The sequence below is a fragment of the Lagopus leucura genome, unplaced genomic scaffold (assembly GCF_019238085.1).
Source record: "Lagopus leucura isolate 7727_CA_CO unplaced genomic scaffold, USGS_WTPT01 154-0_obj-0_obj, whole genome shotgun sequence".
NCBI classification, from domain to species: Eukaryota; Metazoa; Chordata; class Aves; order Galliformes; family Phasianidae; genus Lagopus; species Lagopus leucura.
Window position 1 is genome coordinate 18,394 of NW_024965068.1, and position 23,518 is coordinate 41,911.

The 23,518-nt window shown below is 38.7% G+C and overlaps 1 protein-coding gene across 1 annotated transcript in view; it reads right to left on the reverse strand.

Annotated features, from left to right (window-relative positions):
• LOC122191961 (leucine zipper protein 2-like) overlaps positions 1–23,518 on the reverse strand; it is a gene marked incomplete at its 5' end in the record, with an annotated part of 52,857 nt that overhangs the window by 11,919 nt on the left and 17,420 nt on the right. The window contains 2 exons of the mRNA XM_042892378.1: positions 108–185; positions 9,830–9,916. Coding sequence (XP_042748312.1) covers positions 108–185; positions 9,830–9,916 — 165 coding nt within the window. The remainder of the gene's footprint in view (positions 1–107; positions 186–9,829; positions 9,917–23,518) is intronic.

Here is a 23,518-nt window from a genome sequence, read left to right on the forward strand (position 1 = left end):
TCTCTCCAAAGCATTGGAATAAAACATGTAAACATACTTCAAGTAACTGCATGCCTTACAAGAGCTTTTAATAAAAAAAATCTGAGAATTTCTTGAGAACTGGATACCTGAAATCTTGTCTCTGTTTCTGCTCTCTTCAATTGAGATGCTGAATTATTGCGGTTCCCCAAACACGTCTTGCCAACCTGTCAACAGAGATATCACAGGTAACTTCTGTGGATTTTTTCTACAATACTCATGTGGGTCTTTTTAAATACTCTGGTAACAGCCACTGGTAACATTTCCCTGTGTCTGATGTGGCTGTAAAAGTTTAGCAATTTAATACTTATTCTCTCTCAGTAGAAGTAGTCAAGTTTATTCCTACAATTGATCTGTGAAAGAGGGTAGTAATTACAATCTTCTATTGTGAGTGAGGAAATAGTAATGAACAGCTGAAAGCTAACATTAAATTTGACTCCTTTATTGCTATTTTCTTGTCTGATTTGCTAGATCTCTTTTGCATAATAACCACTGAGCTTATTGAATGGAGAAGTCAGAAAATTCTCAAGGTATGGGAAGGCTGGTTAGATTCATCACTGTCATTTTATTGCAGCAAAAAATGTTATTTTCCTTGCAAATACGCTCTTCAACACGATAGAAAACAGAGCTGAACAGTATAAATAAAATGCTGGAAGAATTAGAGAGTAGATTGCAAAGGCAAAAGGTCTTGTGTTGTAAGTCTTAAGTCATTAACAGCACTGAAATTTCTACTGAAATTAAATTAAAAGTCCTTCAGGACTATGATCAAGACAACATAGGCAAAGAAAATGTGAAATATAGGTACAGATAATCTTTGTCATTGCCTTGAAATTGCTCGTGTTAGCAATCTGCTTTGTGTGTGTGTGTGTTAATAGAAATTGATACATGCAAATGGAGTGAAAATTAAATATATGTATATATATCAAACTTTAAGTCATAAAGACTTTCCAAACTAACAGTTATTTTACTTATTTTAAATTTTAACATGCATCTTCCCCTGAAATTGTTCTTTTTTAGCATAATAATCTGGAAAATTTTTGAAGTTAAGTCTCATTATAATATTTTTACACATCAGATACATTGGTGAAAAAAGGCACAAAATTCTTTGGTATGTAAATGGACACATACAAAAAGGAACCACTACAGATTCCACTGGCATTTCTGCAATTTCTTTTAGATATTTGTTTTTCAAAAATTATGATTGAGAATACTTTTCTAGAATAGAATACTATCTAGACAGAATACAAGAAAAGAAATAAAGCAATCCAAAAGAAAAAGAATATGTCTAAGTAGTATGTTTCCAGGCTCTTTTCTTGGGGAATTTTTGCTCAAAAAAAAAAAAAAAGCCTGAACTAATCCCACAGCATTTTAAATCATGGTAGGTTAAAAATTACCTCTCTCAGCAGACAACATTGAAAATCAACACTCTCATGGAAATTAAATGTCAAGAAATTTTATCGATATCCTTTCAGTACAAATTACATTAGATTGAAGTTAATTTAAAAGTCAGAGATTGACAAGGAGGAGGAAATTTCATTATGTTTTTGCACTTGAGGAGTTCTGACAGTCCCTCACCTGTGACCAAGTTGATCTAAAAAAAAGTGTGGGTCTGACAGAACTCGTTTTTAATGTATTTCCTAGTAAGTTAGATAAAATATTCTTTTCAGCTTAGTCACACTGAGATAAATGCGAGGGTTTCAGGGCCTTGAAAGCCAGGAGTCTCAGGACAAATGATGTTGCAGGTCAAAAAAGGAAGAGCGTGTCAAGCTGTGTAAGGAAGATGTTATTTCCATCACACATTAATCACAGAATCCCTGGGATTGGAAAGGACCTCAGGAGATCCTCGAGTCCAGCACCCCTGCTAAAGAAGGTACCCTACAGTAAGTCACACAGGTAGACATCCAGATGGGTCTTGAATATCTCCATAGAAGGAGATTTCAAAACCTCTCTGGACAGCCTGTTCCAGGCTTTCAATACAAGTTTTAGGAATGACATATGGTATCATTTACAAACACTCTTTCCATAGGCCAGGTAAGAAAGGCCTTGTTGGTAGGAAAAAAAATAGTGAAGGTTCGTGTTTGTAGCATTCCAAATTTTTCCTCTCCCAGGTGTTTTCCTATTTAGCAATACACCATCTGGTACACTCTTCTAAGCAAAGCAACTCCTACATCTTTATTACGTTGTTAAGTCATAAAGAATTATTTTTTCTCTTGTTATTGTGAAAACGTGTGTATCATTAACAAATAGATTAGATATTGAGTGCCAGCGATGACCTTCATCATGGCATCAGTCAACAGAAGTACCATAGCCAGGACTGTAACTGGTCACTTTGAACTCTGTTTTAAGTCACAACAGTTCCTAAAGTTGGACAAGTATAACAGCATCTCCCACCATAAGCATAACCCAGGCTAGAACCAGCCCAGCTTAAGTCTCATGCATATACATCCCCACACATACATGTCTGTATGTCCATGCACAGGCACATATTTGTCTGAGTATATGTGCATACAATCACATAGACTCCTACAGACATTCCATAGTGCAGATGCTTATGGCTGATTAAAGCAAATAAACAAGCATATTCTCAGATATACATATACATTTTACTAGGTCTCTCTATACCAAGAAACAGGATGATTTTTAGGTTTGCTGGCTTTTCTCCATGTCTCTTCCTATCCCACTTGCTCCTTTGCAAGGTTGCTAATTGTAAAAGTAGAGAACAACAGTTTGATGTAGTGGAAACTAGCACAAAGCAAAGATAATTGCTTTTATAAAATAAAGGGCTGAATTGTCACCAGTGTGTTTTCCTGTCTCATGATAGTGAGATTTTATGAATCGCTCCTGGAAGATACTGGGATTTTGCCATGCTTAGCATCGACTTCAACATACTGCTCAGCTGGGAGGAGCTTTCAAGCCATTTTCTTGTTTTCCTCAGCCAGCTAAATTATTAAATCTTTAAGAATGACCATCACATTTACAGGTTCATTAGAGATGAGGAGGAATTCTGCTATATTTATTTACTTGAAGACTTCTCAAATCAAGGACCTTTCATCCTAGTTTCATTAGCACATGCCCACAGAAGCAACTCTTTCTTTCTAGATTCAGAAAGAAAAGCTTTCACTGTTTATAATCAAAGCCTGTATTTATACAAGCTATTACATAAAATATATGTACAAGTTATTAAATAAACTATAACTAATCTCTGAAATGGCAGTGAAGTGAGGCAGACAGATCATAGAATCCATAGAATTGTAAGGGACCTTTAAAGGTCATTTGGCCCAACTCCCCTGTAATAAACAGGGACAACATTGAAAGGTCTTTAAACTAGGTAAGAAGGGGGAAGGGGACAAAATGAGGGCTGCTGAGGTTCAGGTAGTTCAAGGTTCAAAAGTGAACTTGATGGGTGATGAGGGTGGAGTTCGAAGGGATGGAGTGTGGCAGGGGAATGCTGCCTCCCTGAAGTGTCTATACACTAATGCGCGCAGTATGGGAAATAAACAGGAAGAGTTGGAGATCTGCGTGCGGTCACATGGCTATGATCTCATTGTGATCACAGAGACGTGGTGGGACAGCTCGCATGACTGGAATGTTGTCATGGAGGGCTACGTGCTTTTTAGGAAAAATCGGCCGGCGAGGCGGGGTGGTGGAGTTGCTCTTTATGTGAGAGAGCAGCTTGAATGTATTTTATATTGAACTCCACCTGGGGGAGAGCGGTGTAGCAGTGGAGAGCTTGTGGGTGAGAATCAAGGGGCGGGCTGGTATGGCTGACACTGTTGTGGGAGTGTGCTACAGGCCCCCCGATCAGGAGGAGGAGGTTGATGAAGCCTTCCACAAGCAATTGGAAGCAGCGTCACGATCCCAGGTGCTGGTGCTTATGGGGGACTTCAATCATCCAGATATTTGCTGGAAAAGCAATGTGGCCAGGCACGCGCGGTCCAGACGGTTCCTGCAATGTGTTGAAGACAACTTCCTGATGCAGGTGGTTGAGGAATCGACGAGGAGAGGGGTACTGCTGGACCTTATTCTCACTAATAGAGAAGGGCTTGTCAGGGAAGTAAAGGTCGGGGGCAGCTTGGGTTGTAGTGACCACGAGATGGTGGAGTTCAAGATCCTCCTGATCTTGAGTGGAATCCTGATTCCTGAGTGGAAGAAGTAAAGCAAAAAGTAGGATTGCTACCCTGGACTTTAGGAGAGCCAACTTCGATCTCTTTCTGGACCTACTTGGAGCTGTCTCATGGGCTAGGGTGTTGGAAGGCAAGGGGGCCTGTGAGAGCTGGTCGGCATTTAAGCAGCTCTTCTTCCAAGCTCAGGATCGGTGCGTCCCTGTGAGGAAGAAATCGGGAAAGGGTGGCAGGAGACCTGTGTGGATGAGCAAGGAGCCCGTGCACAAACTCAAAGGAAAGAAGAAGGCCCATGAAATGTGGAAAAAGGGTCTGACTACTTGGGAAGAATACAGGAATGTTGTCAGGGTCTGCAGGGATGCGACAAGGAAGGCTAAAGCCCGCCTGGAATTAAATCTGGCAAAGGGGATAAAGGATAATAAAAAAGGTTTTTTCAAGTACGTTAACAGTAAAAGGAAGACTAGGGAGAATGTGGCTCCCCTGCTAAGGGACGGGGGTGTTCTGGTAACGGGGGATGCTGAGAAGGCGGAGATACTGAATGCCTTCTTTGCTTCTGTCTTCAGTGAAAAAGCTCCCCCTCGGGAATCTGAGACCCTGGAGGTGAGTGAGAGGATCTGGGGAATGGAAGACCTCCCTTCTGTCAGGGAAGAGGTGGTCCGGGAGCGCCTAGGCAACACCAATGTTCACAAATCCATGGGACCCGATGGGATGCATCCACGGGTGCTGAAGGAGCTGGCAGAGGTGATTGCTGAACCGCTTTCTGTCATCTTTGAGAAGTCTTGGAAGACGGGGAAGGTGCCTGAAGACTGGAAGATAGCCAGCGTCACCCCGGTCTTCAAAAAAGGCAAGAAGGAAGACCCAGGCAATTATAGGCCAGTCAGCCTCACCTCTGTCCCTGGAAAGGTGGTGGAACAGCTTGTGCTGGATGTCATCTCCAGACAACTGGAAGAAGAGGAGGTTATCAGGAGTAGTCAGCACGGGTTCACCGGGGGGAGGTCGTGCTTGACCAACCTGGTAGCCTTCTATGATGTTGTCTCTGGCTGGGTGGATGGGGGGAGAGCAGTGGATGTAGTCTACCTTGATTTCAGCAAGGCATTTGATACTGTCCCCCATGACGTCCCTATAACAAAGCTGAGGAAGTGTGGGATAGATGAGTGGACAGTGAGGTGGGTTGAGAACTGGCTGACTGGCAGAGCACAGAGGGTCGTTGGTGGTGGTGCAGAGTCTGGTTGGAGGCCTGTAACTAGCGGTGTTCCTCAGGGGTCTGTGCTGGGTCCGGTCTTGTTCAACATCTTCATCAATGACCTTGATGAGGGGATAATGGCCACCCTCAGCAAGTTTGCCGATGATACGAAGTTGGGAGGATTGGCTGACACGCCTGAAGGCTGTGTTGCCATTCAGCAAGACCTGGACAGGCTGGAGAGCTGGGCAGAAAAAAACCGGATGAGGTTTAACAAAAGCAAGTGTAGAGTCTTGCATCTGGGGAGGAATAATTCCATGCACCAGTACAGGTTGGGGGATGAGCTGCTGGAGGGGAGCTCTGCGGAAAGGGACCTGGGTGTCCTGGTGGACAACAGGTTGGCCATGAGCCAGCAGTGTGCCCTTGTGGCCAAGAGGGCCAATGGCTTACTGGGGTGCATTAAAAAGAGCGTGGCCAGCAGGTCAAAGGAGGTGATCCTCCCCCTCTATTCTGCCCTGGTAAGGCCTCATCTGGAGCACTGCGTCCAGTTCTGGGCTCCCCAGTACAAAAAAGACAGGGATCTCTTGGAAAGAGTCCAGCGGAGGGCCACGAAGATGGTGAAGGGCCTGGAGCATCTCCCCTGTGAGGAAAGGCTGAGTGAACTGGGCCTGTTCAGCCTTGAGAAAAGGAGACTGAGAGGGGACCTGATCCAGGTCTATAAATATCTAAGGTGTGGGGGGCAGAATGGCGAGGCCGGACTCTTTTCAGTGGTGAGTGGAGACAGGACAAGGGGAAACGGCTGGAAACTGCAGCATAGGAAGTTCCGCACAAACATGCGCAAGAACTTCTTTACAGTGAGGTGACGGAGCACTGGAACAGGCTGCCCAGGGAGGTGGTGGAGTCTCCTTCTCTGGAGATGTTCCAGACCTGCCTGGATGCCGACCTGTGCGACCTACTGTAGGGAACCTGCTTTGGCAGGGGGTTGGACTCGATGATCTCTGGAGGTCCCTTCCAACCCCTACAATTCTGTGATTCTGTGAACTACAGCTCTATCAGGTGCTCAGAGCCCCCTTCAGCCTGACCCTGAATGTCTTCCAGGACAGAGTTTCCACCACTCTCTGGGCAGCCTGTGCCAGTACTTCACCACCCTTACTGTAAAAAACTTCCAGCCTGAATTTCCCACTGTCTAATTTGAAACCAGTTCCCCTTGTCTTATCACTGCTATAGAGTTCATCCCATTCTTTCTTGTAGCTCCCTTCTTGATACTGCAAAGCATCAGTGCATACCTCTGAACCATACTGAGAGCTGTTTTCTCTTTTCTCCCTTCCTTAATATTACCTTATTTTAATAAAAAGCAGTCACCATTAGCGACACACATCAGAATTTCACTCACGCATAAATTACTCGTACACAGCAATCTCTATGTTTTATGTGTGAAAGGATTCTTTGCCTTGCCATTTAGTTCCTGCCACTGATTTGTCAAGGATGTCTGCCAAATTATTTATGGACTTATTTTTAAGAGAAATATTTTCCTCATTACATTACACATACTGCATTTTTATTGAAAGACATTAGGAAGTATCTAATGTCTGAGCGCTTAATTTCAACAGCTCTAATACACAACAATGAGAACTCTGAACAGCCATAGCTACAAATGCATTCTTAATGTTGCCTTAAGCAACACATTTTGTGTATGCAACAGGAAAAAAGCCATCTGCAACAGTGAAGAGAGAAATTTAACAAGGCATGATAATTGAGGTGGGGCACATGCCTGGAAATATGGTTCCATTCTGATTAGTTTAGTTTGCAATTTTATTAGCTATGTTTATATGAAATTCTGGTAATAAAATCTGCAGATTGCTCAGTAAAACATGCAGAATTTCAGGAGTTATGGTATTTAGTTCAGCTTGAGAACTATACAGCAGAGCAGAGGAGGTTTGCAGCTGCATGTATAAATTATAAAGGTGGATCAGCCAAGTGTGCATCTTCATTTAAAAAGAATTTTCAAAAAGCCAATTAAAATTCAACGTGTCCCTTGGCTATCAAAATATGCAATTTCATCTGCAAACTGCTGAACTGTGTAACTACAAGGGTATCCCACTGTACCTACGCAGGGAGTAAGAGTTACTTTTGTTACTCAAGGAATCATACCGCTTATCACAAGTGGAGAGGAAACCAAGAAAATACACCCACCTCTGCTGAAGGGGTAAATCATTACCTACTTCCAAATATTTTGCATTATTGGTTCAAACAATCTGAAATGCTTAAAAGACAAACTTAGCTAAAATTAGCTAAAACTTTCCATGTTAGATTGAAAAAAATTAATACATATTTAAAGCAGAAAAAACCACACTGTGTTTTCTCATACAATGCAAATCGTATCTAATACTGCAATTAATTTGATGTCTGAATTGTTATTAATCCACACCTTGTCAATAATCTGCTTTTTAATTTACTGCATATGCAGCAGGCTCATTAGTGGTAAACGTGCAACATTCTAGATGTTCATATAACCTATCACTACAACTTGCACTTCAGGCTGAAATTCATCAGGTCAAGATTTTAGTTCTCTCCTATATGCATGACACACTTCTCTGACGTGTGATTTTTTTCCCTACACTGAATACGGATATTTTGATTTCTTATATATTTTTTTTCTCAGTATAATACAACTCTTCCAAGTTTTTAACTTGGACATTAACCACATCATTAACTGTGGGGGAAGATGTAACTGAGCGAGTCACCACAGAGCTTTACAGACTCCTTGATAGATCTTACCCTTGCGAAGCCTTAGGAGACTGGAATTAAGCAAAGGGAGCAGAGGGAGTCAAATAATAAACAGGAGGCTCTTTTGTATGCGCTGTTAATCTTGTCACAATTGAGAAACCTTTCATCCTTTATCACCGTTGTCTGGGAGAAGTTAGGACCAATTAACTGCTACAGGAGCTTACTGCTTGTAAGTGGATGTATATAAGATGTATGTGAACACAATAAAGTAGATCCATTCTGATGCCACAAGAAAATGAGAGCGCTCTCCAACTCGACTGAGCTCTGACAATTAACCAGATAAACTATTAAAATGCCATTCTGCTGCAAAGAAGATGTTATTAGGCAAGTGAGGTCTACATTTTACTGGAGGAGTCACTGTCCCTGGAAGTGTTCCAGAATCATGGAGATGTGGCTCTGAGGGACACAGTCAGTGGGCAGTGTTGCAGGTAGGTGGGTGGTCAGGCTAGTTTATCTTAGAGTTCTTTTCCAATCTCGCTAATTCCATGATTCTAAGCTAAGTAAAGTGTGCACATCTGTGTTCATAAGACACTTCTGCTGCTTTTCATACTCTTCTCCTATTCTAATGCACAACACACTTTGAGAGGATGGCTAAATTAAACTGATGTAACGTCTTCTGACCTGCATAGTTCTCATTTAAGAAGCAGCATTAGTGAAATCACCTCAAGAATTTTACCATGATTTCTACCATTGAAATTCTGTTATCATAATGATTTCTTTTTTCTCCCTCTGTACCTCCTGGAAAAGCAATGCGAGAACATGGAATTAAAGTTCTGCAATTGAAATTGGAAGACAGAAATGAAGGCAAATTCTGTGGTTGCTTAGAAACATGGATAAGTTTTGGTCCAATACTCAGTGTCCTTTGCTACTGAATGATTAATGAGCATGCAGTGTTTGTTTACTGCAGGAAATTAAAGCAGTAAATAAAAGCAATGTTACTTTTATTTATCAGAAAAATCGTACAAGAACACAGAACGAGAAACCTGAGATGGCAAGAGAAGAAGGAAACACTTTATGAATTGTTAGCTTTTAGCACAACTGAGTAAATGGTTTTAAATGATATGCATAAGAAGTATTTTAAATGAGAAAACAGAAAAAGTACTTTTTTGTGTATAAGAATTTGTCCTTGTCTCCAGGTCCCAGCATGTTGCCTGGATGGGAAACGTGACTCAGTAAAAGCAGAACTCTCTGGTAGACGTGTTATAAGAAGAAGAAATCTTGTAGCTTGCCCAGACTGGCAGTGGTTAGGATTGTCCACTTCCAATATCACACGGTCACTTCTTATTTCTCAAGCTAACCAGCTAACTAACCATCTTCCTGAAAGCTTTGTTTGTACTAAATGAAGCTTCTGTGACCTGTGGTGTTAGATCATTAGTGGAATCACTGCGTAAACAATGTTCTGCATCTTGCTCTGTTGCAGCAGCTCATTAACCATGCTGCTGCATGAACAAACCCATTCTTGAAGCAGTTCACAACTTATCTTTTTCCACTGCTTTTCTTCCCACAGTAGCTCTATGAATCCTACAGAGTAATAGAACCTGGGAATATACCTGCAAGTATTGACTGTGAGGTGCATTTTCTCCTCAGCACTTTAAGGTAGAAAATGGTTTATAAAATATATGCATCAGCTTGTTTAGGAAAAGTAAATCACATAGTTACCTAGGGTTTTAATGTTTTCATACAATCTAGATTAAAACCTGATTTCTAGGTGAGCTCAGCTTACATCTTGAGAATCGCACTCCTGGATGCTCTGATTTTCTTCCTTTCTTGAGGTCACGTGAAGACTTTCTTTCTCTGCTGAGGTATTTTGCTGGACATAAAAGAAAAAGAAAAAAAATTAAACCTATAGATAAAACTTCTTAAAAGTCAAACTATAAAATCAGGAGAACAGCAATGATTAGGAATTACAAACTGTAAACTACCTCACACGCTGTATTTTCAGCATGTTTTATAAAAAGGAATGTTTTAATACATGTTTTCATTAAATCATTCCCCTACAAAAGGTTTCTTCTGCATAAATAATCAAGACTTTCAATCTGAAACTGACCACACAAAAGTGATTTGGTGGTATATTGTCTTGTATGAAGATCAAAACTTCATAATGCAATGCAAGTTAAACTACTTTTTCTCTAGCACCAACATTTTGGGGAGAGGGATCAGAAGTGTAAATAAAGTGTTCTCTGAAATAATGAATATCATTTCACAATTGGTCTTTTATCCTTACTGAGTGATTGGCCTGTTTGGATTGCAATCATGGTAATACAGTTCTACAAACTTAAATTTCTTCTTGTTGAATGACACAGGTATACACCTGTGTGCCAACCACTGTACATGGAATGATTCACAATACCTGTAGAAGATTCATCAGTGTGATTTCCTGACTACCTGCAGCAGTAAATCTACATAGGCGGCCAGGAAAAGCAGTCAGCTTGAGCTCTTATTAATAGCAAAATAAAGGTCTCCCGTTATATACCCTGATTCCCAGATTTCTCAGCATGTTGTACTCATTTCTTCACAACCAGGGTAAGTCTGAGATACGCAGAAGAGTCTGCCACCAAGGAAGCATTTCTCCAGTGTCTTGTTTTCAAATACTCTTTCTAGGAAAATGAATACAAGAAAATTTCCCACTCTCATCCTCTTTAATACTCAAAATGTCTGAGATGTCATGCTTTATCCTAGAAGCACCCTCTTTTTTTTCCCCTCTCACAAAAAAAATGTAACGTTTCTCAAAGCGTTTCAATTTTCATGCAATTGCCTTAACCAGTAGGATTAGATTCTGTAGCTGCCAGCAGTGCTCAAGACACCAAACCAGGGAACTGCAACAGCTCTGCTTCATTTGGTCTGATTTCTACTTTGTAGGCATCACATCACTCCAGCTATTACACAACCATCAGCTGCAATTGCTTTTCATATTGTTACGCAAAGCATAATATCTAATGCTCTAGACTGAAATGCTACAAAGCTTCTTGCACAGGTCACAGAAAGTCTTGTCTTTCAGACAAGGGTGGAGGATGGGAGGACGTCTTGCCAGGCGTAGGGTGGTTCCCCGAGATTTGAGTTCACTGCAGACAGAATGGCACAGGGGCATTCTTGTGTTTTATCCGTGTACCTTTAATCTATAACATTTTGAAACTACAGTTGACTTTTTACATGAAGTGAGAGAAAAAAGTCAGTATTAAAAAAATAATAATCTACCTTTCTGAAGTCTGTTTGCTGATGATATGGGAGGCTTTGAAGTTGGTTCTGCAAACAAGATGCTTTGTTATCAAAAGTACTTTCTCCTAACAAGAAAGGGAGATGCCATTCTTTGCCTGAATGAAGCCTATTTACTAGATTGACAGATAAGCTCATGGAACTGCTGCCAAGCACTCTGGAGCAAACTGCTTTGGAAAGTTTCTCAACTCCTTCCCAGTTTGCCTAAAGCTTTCTGGACCCTCCCTCAAAGATTTTCAACCCAGGATTTCACACTGAAAGTTTTTTTAAGGATCATTAACCCCCTTTTTAAATTGTTTTTTAAGTAGTTTTTAAATTGCAGAATCTTCCTTACAAGCCTGACTAAAAACTTTGAATTTCAGATACTTGAAGTAAATAGAATTTTTACAATACATTTAGCACATATTCTTGCAGATGGAACCCACTGGATTGTGGCCAAAATTTCAGAATACTCATAACTGAAAAACCAATCCAAACTCATTAGTTCATTCAGTTCTCTTTCAAAGTCTGTACTGGAAGAACTGACAGAGATCAGAAAGTTAGATCAACAACATTCCATCTTGCATAATCTTTTGACTTTGATACATAGTTGAATTTTTTCCTGCTGCAATCGTAGAACGGCTTGGGTTGGATGGAACCTCAAAATTCATCTAGCTCCTACTGGCGTGCTGTGACAATGTTATCCAATCCATCTTCCCACATGGTTTTTCAGCATCACTGCACCACTCTCCAGTCATTATTTGGTGATATGTTTTCCCACAGTTCCACTGACAGATCTTACTTGCCAGATGATTTGCCCACACAAACCAGCAAATTTATTTCCTTTCACTGAGACCATGAGATTGCTCTTTTCTACACTAAGGGTTTCCAGTGACATTCAATTTCCATGTTAAAGTTCTCCAGTTAAGAATAGTCTTGTAGACCTAATGAAGGGATTGTAAGGCATCTTGAATGTAAGCAAACAAAACAGTTTCTTGCTCAGTAGACATTCATGATACAATACATGAATAAATAATTTGCATGTGTGAGAATCAAGATAATTTTTCTCCAGTGACAGACATCACCATGTGAGAAACACGCTCAAGATAAAAATTTCTGATCAAAGATCTCTGTGAAGAGCAGTTTATTTACTACTGCAATAATGGGTGCACACTCCTTACTGACAAGGGAGAAATTGCACAACTAGTCATTGAAATCCATCCCATTATATACCCTGGGTACGAAGCCTCTCCCGGCTCTCATTGGTGTCTCAGGCTCACAGTCTTCCAACACTGTTGCTACCTTATATTTCCATACAATGTCTGCTACCAACCCATTGTCTTTGGGTTGATTCTGCACTTTTTATGGCAATAAAAATATTTTCAAAATTAGCACACCCATTGTCCCATACCAGACTCTTCCCTACCCTATATAATTACCTTACCTGTGCCATTTCTACCTAGGTCGAAACACCCCAGACTCAATTTTACTCTGTTAAGCAGGTTTCTTGGTGGAAAACAACTTATCCTACTCTACATACAGAAATACTGGAAATTTCCACTGCAAAAACACAATCTACTTCTCACAATCACGATGATAAACGTATCCATAGCCTGGACTTTAAGTCAAGAAATCACTGGATTTTACCCAGAAACAGTTTTTACTGGCCCAACTCAAAATCATGCACAGAAAAGACTTGCTAGCCTGCCCCATCTGGCTGTTTTGGTGACATCAGGCTGGTGCATGGAGTGATGCCCCCAGGCTGGGGGTGCTGACATTCAGCTGCTTCAAGAAGGGCTGCTAACTAGGGCTCCTCAAAGGGACCACCAATAGGAAATAATCAGCACCTGAGCTGTTCTTGCTTTGCAGCAAACTCAAGAGTTTGTCTCTTCTGGGAGACTTCTTATTCTTATGGGATATGAATGATTTATTGTCACACCCAGGAAATCCAAACTTGCTCAAGGATTTGTAGCACTGTGAAAAAGTAGAGCAGTTCTGAACGTAGCAGATGAAGATGTCAGAGATTTCTGGGCAAGGTACATAGTGCAAGAGCCAGAAATATCTCCTTCCCAGCATCAGTTCTATTTGACTGCTCCTGGAAACCACAGACTTTGTCGGCACATCACTTGCACACACAGGCCAGCAGCCACATGATACTTCACATCCTTTGTTCAAGAAAAATGAGTTGATCCTGTCATCTTTCCCTTCCCCCATTTTGGCTGTATCATATGTAATTGCAGAAGTACAGTTATTATTGTTATCTTTTTTACGTTGTACAATAGACTTTTTACCTGCTCTCCTAGTCCTATGAATTTGAGATGCTCTAAAGGGAGCAATATGTTAAACTTTTCAGCAACAGGAATCACAGATAAATATGCATGACTGCCTGTGGAGAGTACAAAGCAAACCACTGTATCACACTTTCTCATATCCCAACTTCACACTTTTCATAATAGAATAAATACATGAGAAGTCCAATTCTAATAACACCACTCTGAGTATTTCTATGGTGGTCACCATACACAACCATTATATATGTATATATTTGTATGTGCACGTTTGTGCATATGTGTATATTCAGGAGAGGTAACTAACTTTACTCTGTAAGGCAGGCAGTATTATTCACCAGTAGGAAGAAAAGACATAGCTCACTTCTTATTTCTATTTAATACACAGCTACAGTTACTTTTATGCAGGGCCATTCATCTCAAAGGACTGCAAATCCTACAGAAGTTTAAATTTCTCTGTACTACTTCTTAAGCAAACAAAATTCCCTTTATTTTTAGTTTTAATTTGCATTATACTCAAACAACTCTGAGGTGGAAAATATTTTCTTTCTGGTATTCGTTATGCCAACACTGAACACTGAGCAACAAGAAGAAACACTTTTACAAAGGATCTACAAAAAATTCACTACCATTAAAACTGAGAGCTGTTGACACATCTTTAACATGGATACTGAAAAATTACATTTTTCTTTCTTCCCATTTCACATGCATTTGTGTTGTTCGTAATGGAATTTCTCTGAGACCAGTGTTCATGATAAGCTCATATGGCTGAACATGCATTGGAAGAAGAGGACACATTCTTTCAAATATCATCACATCTATGATATCAAATATCAAATATCTAATTCCATGAATCATCCTTTTCAAAACATTACTATGAGCGTGTAATTTTCCCTCATGCATGCACCTGCCTATCTCAATATTATAGTATGCTGGTCATAATACAGGCATTACAATTTTTACATTTTTCGTTATGAGACTCTGCCACTAGATTCTTCCTCTCATGGAAAGTAACTACTCTAGAAGAAGGGAAAAAAAAGACGACTTCATTTATTGTTAAGAGCCAGGGAGGATGTTGTGGAGATTGCAAGTATCATTTGTGGTATTTCCTACTACATCTTAATTAATTTCCCCAATCAAAGTGAGTCTCCTTAAGAGAAGAAATACATATTTACTAACTACCTCAAAGTAGGGTAATTAATCTCTAAATTGAGCAACCTTCCTATGGCAGAGCCAGTACAGTGCTCCTAGAACTCTGGGGAGATGGAAGATGATGGTCTGCTCTCAGAAACACAGTAAAACACCCAGGGGAGCTGGGCACCATGTGTAGCAAACTCTCAGAAGTGGTTATAATACAGACAAGAAAGACCCTCAAAAGATAAAATCATGATAATTTATCTTCCTCTGCTAATATACAAAATACATACTTGCATTTTCAGAATGGTATGGAAGTCCTTTACCTGTGCACAGCAGACTAGTGTTTAAGTTGCTGCTCAAATATCTGCAATGGGAGAGCAGCATGCTTCCTCAAAAATAGCTGGAGAGCTATTCTAGGGCATCTAATTTGGTGGCAGATGCCTATTTAAAGCAATTTCTGAAATGCAAAGCTATGGGCTAACAGAAAGATGCCACATCTATCCATTGTGTTACTGTGCTCTGAATTCTGCAGCTCTTTTTCTACTACAGCTCGTTTTGAGAGCATTGCATATTTCACGTAATTTAACCAAATGTTTTCTAGTAGAACCTTCAGTTGCCTCACTCGTAACAAATGCGTTTTCTTATTTATATTTATACCACTGGGGGGGGGGGGAACAACAGCAAAAAGGCTCATTAAAATGGATGCAATCAATTTTCTCTGGATCAATAAGCAGTTATCTGTAATGATTCACTGTGCCTCAGTTCATAAGATAGTCGAAAAGATGCATTTACCCACATTTAACTGCAAACAAGGACTCATGAAAAAAAATATCCAAGTCGCTTGTTTTCAGGGGACAAATTAAAAAATAAGCCATTTCCATTGAGATTTAACAGTGAAAAAAGCTAAAATTATCTAATGTAACTGAACACAGAAGTTAGAAATACTATTCCTCAGACTGAATTTGTGAAATCCACAAAAAATAACATACATCAAGAAACTGAAGACAAAATGAAGACAAAACATCACCATCTCTCTGTCATACAGTGATTATACATATGCTTGTAAGAAAACCACTGAAACTACTGGAAACAGCTGTTTGGCTATTCAGGAAAATTAAGCACAAAGACAACCGCATATATATAGCAAAATTTTGGACTCTAGTCCAAAGCACTGACCATCCGGGTTAAAATTTATATCAGTAATGTTATCCCACAAAAATCTAAGTGATGTACAATACACCACAAATGTAAGCAGTCATTTTTATACTGTATATATAATCAAGATTATATAACAGAACTATTAAGATTGGAAAAGACCACTAAGATCATCTGGTCCACCCACCAGCCCATCACCACCATATTTCAGGCTGTGTAAAGCATTCATTGAGATATAACAGTGTGTCTGTCCATGCGTCTGCACTCCAGTGTGAGAGAACACAAGGCTGAGACTAAATGTCATTGGTCTAAGTACTAATTATTATTAATCTGATCATTTCATAATCATAGAGGGTTGGAAAAGACCACTAAGACCATCGAGTCCAACCATTAACCTTTTACCACCATGCCCACTAGCTCACATCTCTCAGTACCATAATAATGTGACAGATTCAGTAGAGTCAGAGGCAGAGACGAGTTTGTTCTTTTTTGTATGCATGCTTTCCTACATTCTCTTCTAACAGTTATTATTAAACAAACTGTTATTACACTTGCTAGTATCTTTAGAGTCACTGCAATTTCTCCGAAACATGGATTTTTTTTTTCAATGGTAACAAATTTATATTTCCAAGTGCTCTGCATTTATCAGAACAGATGTTCACTTGCACAAGGACGGCAAGAAAACAATTTCCTGCTGTTTTTATTTTTATAGTTTAACAGCCCCTATGTCTTAGAATATCTCCTAACACTAATAACAGAGGGAAGAACAAATTACTTGTAGGTGTTTGTGAATAATTCAGCTAAGAGGAAAACAGAAATGTTAAACAGATAACCTCTTTGCTGTGAACCACATGCTACGTTCTCAAGTTATACAAGACTTTGCAAGTTTCCAGTGTAAATGTGTATAACATCCAATACTCAGAAGTACAGCAGACAAAATAATGAAGTTCCTACTCTCCTCTTTGCAGAGGCTGGAAGGTCTAGGATTGTCGCCAATATTCTGTGAGCTTGTATTAACGTGTAATAAACTGAGAGCAGAACGTGGGCATCTCTTTCATTACTCACAGCCAAAGAGCAGCCTCAAGTCCAGAGCCAATCGCATGACACTTTTTGAAAGCTCTTGCTGCCTTAGAAATCTTTTATCACTTCCATTTGTTCTACATAAAGCCCAGTAATAACCCAGTAGAATTTAATTCTAGGTACATTCTGACATTTGCTCTACAAGATCATTCTGGCTGCCTGATATATTTATCAGGCAAGATAATAAATAAAGACAAAACCAAACAACTTTAGAGATAAAAGAACTAGCCTGTATTAGTCCAAAATGTAGTCATATTCAACTATAGAGGACCCTCAGCCACACTCTGTGTACTGTAGGGCAATTCTGCCACATACTTTTAGGTGCTGACAACTTGTGCAGTTCCTTTAGAAGGAAAATTCTTAATAAAAAATGCATTTTAGTTCCCTTCAGATAACAGAACTGAGTTCTGCAGCTAAATATATGAGGACATCTGCAATAAGCAACTATGAAATTTGAGGACAGATGGCATTCCGACATCACTTGAAACAGCATCACATCACAACACCACCACAAAAAGAAACTGCTGTTCAACTGTGAGGGTCACTGACCACTGTAAAATTTTCCAAATTAGTCCCAATTACAAAAACACCTGTGCCCAGTTATTTTTATTCAATGAAAAATGCTACTTGCAGCATCGAGTATTGATGTAATTTCTCATTTACTACTAGTGCTATGTTAGCCTACTGTTTGTTCACTCTTCAAAAGAGAACATAATTGCAAAGTCTTGCAAAGAATTTAAAGGAAGCTTTTCTCATAACCATACAAATTCAAGCATATCTGTTTCTTTGCTAAAGAATATCCAAACTTGCTATGCAAATTCACGTTTTAAGTTGTTCATAAACTTAAATTATACTAGTATGAACAACAAGCTAAAAATTCTGAGTATTTAAGAATTTATAAAACAAGAGCGTTGAAAAGAGTATCTTATCAGTAAAAAGCAACACAAGATTCCAGCATTATCATCAGCAAGTGATGTGGAATTCATTCTGAGAAGTCAGTAGAGCTGCTAAACCATTGGCCTAAAAATACGAGTGGGTTTCTTACACAGCACATCGAGGCTTCCTTGACTTATTGTACTGTTGAGGGACTTTGTAATAGACTTCTGGCATCCACGTCATTAATCACTTCTGTTTCAATTATAAACTTTTACCTTTTTGTTTCTCTATGTCAAGCAAAGTAATTGGAGGCAATCCGAGCAATGGTGGCTGTGTACATTGTAAAAGATATATCTATTTTCTGTATCCCATCGTTCTGTGACATGTTGTCTATTCTACAGGCTTGCTATGAAACACCCGGATAACGTTCCAATAATTTTATAGGCTTTTATACTAATGACTCCACCACATTTCACAGCCTTACACTACCTAACAAAAGCATTCTTCAAATCTTTTTTTTAAGTACATTTTTGAACTCGAATAGAGAACAGATTTTGACATGAACGTTTGTTGTATCGTCATATAAATAACCAGGATTATTGGAGAAAAACTTATTAACAGCCACATACATACTTATGATCTTATAATTTGTCATCTCCTTCATCATTATCAAATTTTAACATCTGTTTTCTCATGTATTGGGCAAACTGGGATACCTAATATTTTGTAGTATGGAAAGTTCAAGGAGGGTTAAGAGAGAGAGGTTTGTGTTCATGAGTAGAATTAAATACATAAACAAATCTTCTCTCTCTGACTTCATACATAGGTTTGAAAACTCCTCTGAATTTCATTTTAAAATAATGTACTCCTGATTGCTGAGAAGCTTGACATGGGATGGAAAGCCTTGGCACGAGGCTAGGAGAGCCCCAAGCAAGGAGACAGAAGCTGTCCTTGGTAAAAGGGAATAACTGCTCCTGTTATCAATTCTCCTGTCTTTTACTGCTGCAGCCAGGCAGACATCATCAGACTATGGCCTCCACCTCTCAGCCAGAACCGTTCTATGGAGACAGTGACCTAAGAATGAGGAAGGACAGACACAGTCCCTAATGAATCACAGTCCAGGAAGATGGAGGCTCCCGAAAACCATGGACAAAGGGATCTCCTCACCAATCACCATCTCTGTGTCTCACCATGACTTCACATGCAGCTGGTGGTTCCCCAGAGCCATAGACAGTGGGAACTTTGCACTGATTTCCTTTTTGGTTTTGAGAATAAAGTAGACTCCTTTAACTGTTTTTTTTTCCCCCCAATTTTCTAATATTTCTGGTGTTTTAAAACAGGCTATCCATTCATGAAGGGAAAAAAAACTTCAGAGCTTTACAAAATGTAATGTACATAAGTATCTTAGACTTGATTTTTTGTTAGTTGCTTGGTTTTTGACTTTATAGTACTTAAACTGAAGCAACAAAATGAACGCGTTGATTCCATAACAGTCTTGGTTCTCTGCACCCACCACAAAAGAAAAAAGCAATTAGCTGAGGGACAATTAACGCTGTGTAACACTTCTTACATTTCAGAGCAGCAGTAGTACATTGTGTCAGGGTATGCTTTCTACGTAATTACAGCCTCCTCAGATGAGCATAAGCAGATATTGAAGTTACAGTTCCAAACACAGGCACTTGCATTTTCAGGAAGACAAAAGTCAGTGCCAGATGAGTTACAGACCCCAGAAGGATGGACTCAGTAAAGCTGAAACGTTTCTGAAGTAGAAGCTAAGATTCAGATCTGAGTTCATAGAGAAGACTTTATAATTTAAAAGAAAGCAAGAAACCAGACTGAAGTACGCTTCCCCAGAATAAACTGTTCTCTTCCAATTCTGTTTCTTTGAGCTCTTCTTCTAAAGCCAATCCTCATAAAAAAGGTCCCTGACAAAGCAGTTGTCATCATGACCACAGGTGTATGAACAGAAACTAGGGCTACTGCTTTTAAAGAACTTTCTCATAATATATAGTAATGAAAAAGATTCAATATCAACATTAAAACTCATTTGTCACCACTTCAAACATTCATTTTAACCACCATCCTCTTAACTTTCAGATTAACAAGCTTAGGCTTAATACTAAAAACTTTTGCTTAATTGTTTTAATTGAATGTGAGCTGTTCCATGAATGAATGGATATTACTCTCTTAACCAAAATGAAATATATGGCATTTCAGATATATAGCACAATAAATTAAGAAGGCATAGCTTAAAAATTCTGGAATGAAATGTCAGCTTTAGGTCAATAGGTAATTTCTTAGATTACTCAAAACTAAATTGAACTTGAATGCCTTAGGTCTATTCTGTTTTGTTTATTTTTCTTTCTCCTTGATGGTTCAGTGCAATGGTTTTAATCAAATTACTAGATTATTCAGTATACCCCAAATACTCAGTTCTCAAGAATCAGTGATGCATCTTTAAAATTTTCCAAATCACATCTTTCCTCAAATAAAAGAAAAATAATAACTACCTCTAACGTTTGCCACTGGACTTTACATATACATATAAAGTGAAGCTCTGTAACAGAAGATTAGTAATTGATGCGGTACACAGGAAACCTACATCAATAATTATCATCAGCTACTTGTAGCCCATGACAAGATGAAGAGAGGTGAAAAAACTGATCTATGAAATGTGGGCAATTATAAAGATAATGTCACAAAAACATGAATGATTTTAATTACAATGACGTTACTAAATGAAAATGTTATTATTTTGGGATATGAACTAAAGAGATGCCAGGTGCTCTTCTCCCCACCCCCTGGTTTCCACTGATTGTACTTAGTGAAAAACAAAGAACAAACAAATCTAAAACTAATTTAATATCAAGGGAACATGCTAATAATGGAGACTTCTTTAAAGTAAGCAATAAAATCAAGGAATTTGAGCTTTCAATTTAATGATCTCTGGCATTAAATGTTTTCGAGCATGTAATAAAATTTTATTAAAAATCAGTCACTGAAGAACTCTAGAAAAAGGTCTGTGGAAGTTTTCAGAGCAAATATCATACTCAATCCAAGACAAATTTAGGAAATAAAATATCAGAGGAAGAGAGGAAGGGTTGCCATACTCTTACAAATCATCATTAAAGAAAAAAATAATACAAGACTGTAGATGGCATTCAGTTAATTATAATGATAATCAAAATCTATGAGCCTAAAGAGAGCAAAAAACAAAAAACAAAACAAAAAAAGAACATTTCTTGAAGGTATAGATCATACTAGGAATTCTAAAACTGCATTGCCTTTATCTTTTTCAAAACAAATTTCTTACTATGTTGGGCTTACAGATACTCTTAGTACCTGAGATTTCTACCATAAGAACCTTAGAAGGACATAAGCATTCCTCCCTCACTCTGAAATTAAATTCTAAAATAGTGGAGGGTATCCTTTTCCAATACCATTTTACACTGTCTGGGTTTAGTAATTACCTTCTTTTTTACTTAGTTTCCCAATCCCAGTGCTTAATGCAATGAACCGTAACTTCACATGCCAGTGATACCTCATTAAATGTCAGAAGCAAAGGTGGAGCAATGCAATATGTAGAAAAGCAGAAAGGTACAAAGATGGCAGTCCTCCTAGAGCCCTAATGCCCCCAGTCCTGCTCACTGTCCTTGATGTTCTTACTCAGTGATGACCACAGATGTGTTATTTTTCATCCGTAGGATCAACTTCCCTTTCTTCTGGCAGAGTTATGAAAGTCCCCCTAATTTTTTCTCCACAGTCATGAAACAGTTACTTTCTGAAGAGATCCGAGCATCCATTGCCATAGCTGCATTGGTTTGTATCATCTTGGAGTGAAGTTTAACATGAAATAAACTTAGCTCTATGTAACTGTGAAAAACACATGTAACAAAAGTTCATTATTTAGAAATGAAGAAAATTAAAATAAAAGAAAATAAGGCAAGAGGAAAAAACTTGACTGCTTGAAATATCACGAGCCAAACTTCCAGGAAGGGGCAGAGAGTGGATTGTGTAACATCAAGGAAGTATTCAGCAAAATCAACAGAAAATTGCAAAGCAAAATATAAGCAAAAAGCATATATCTCAAATATGCAATCTCTATCAGTAACTTCTTTTTAAATTCAGCAAACCCTCTTTTTTTTAACAAACAGAGCCCTTTTACCTGTCATTTGGTCTCTGGAGTGGGGTTATTACTGACAGAATTGGGAGTTCTTCCTGACACAGTGCCATAATATCAGTTTGAAATTTACTGCCTGAAGAAAAATAAGTCCCAAGTTAAGTTTTCAAAGTGTTGTGTAGAGGTCACCCCGAGTAAAAATAAATCAGATGCATTAGAAAAGACTTTAGAATCTTAATCTTTCCTATAAAGACAAAAAGAAAAACAAAAAACTGTTTTGTTCAAGGGCCAGAACGTTCATTTATCTTGGAATATTATGATACATGATCTGATAGATAATAGCTCTAATTTTAGGAAATAGACATAATTTCCTCATGTACTTTGTTCTGATTTACTTTTTTTCTTGACCTACTTCAAGACAAAGATGAGAAGATAAATTACCACACTCAGCTGGCTAATTTTTTATGAATTTGAACCTACTGTACTAGTTTTCTATGCTATGCAAACACTATTTTAAAATATGACCAAAAAATAAGCTGCTTAGTCCTCAAAAACATGGACTAGGCACATCTTAAGCACTCTGAAGTCTTATTTATTCTACCGACGTGTTTATGTATATTTTGAAGAACTTTATAGGTGTAATTATAAATTCTTTTCAAATTTATACTCAATTATCATTATAATATCCTACAGTATTACCATTTTTACAGAAGTATAGTTGTCATTCAGCATGTGTTTCGTCTATCAAGACGAGGCCACAGAAGTGATGTTTGCAGGTGGTCTTTTGTTTAAGCTATGTGCAGGATGAGATGACAGTATTATTTTCTCCTTCAGAGCTTGAAATTCTTGGCTATTTCTACTCTTAAAATACTGCAGTTCATGAAATACACAAAAACCACAGGGCATTTGTAATGAAAGAACTGATTTGGGGAATATGTGAAACAACATAAACTCCCTAGAGCAAACCAGTTGCTGTTATTCCAGTATCTTTTCTACTGTATTCCCCATTATCTGTATATTCTACCTTCCTACTGCAAATGGAGTCTGTTTCTATGTTTCACGTCTGATTTTGCTTTGCCATTAATATTTCAAATTATTGAAGCTGGATTTTTGTTTGTTTGTTTGTTTTACATTTGGGGCACCGGTATCTTATATCTATTAAGTAGAATGTTAGCACTTTCTAGAAAGGAGAATTAAAGCAAACAGAGTAAGAAAGTGTTCCATCTAATGACTCTATTACTTCTGAGTTGTTTGGTATATCAAGCTACAGTTAGCATAGACAAGGCCTCAATAGGAAGTCAGTACCAGTGCTAGAATTCACAGATTATTCCAACTCATGTTTCTTGCAGCAAGTAGCCTGGCAAACATCACCATTTCCACCAATTAACATCCATTAACAATGTCAACTGAACCATTCAGCTTGGTGTCACCAGCAAACCTGCTGGGAGTAGACTTGATCCTGATCTCCGTGTCATTAATAAAGATGGTAAAGATTACTGCTCTCCAGGACAGACCCCTGGGGCACACCACTTGTGACCAGCCTCTGCCCAGACAGAGCCATTGA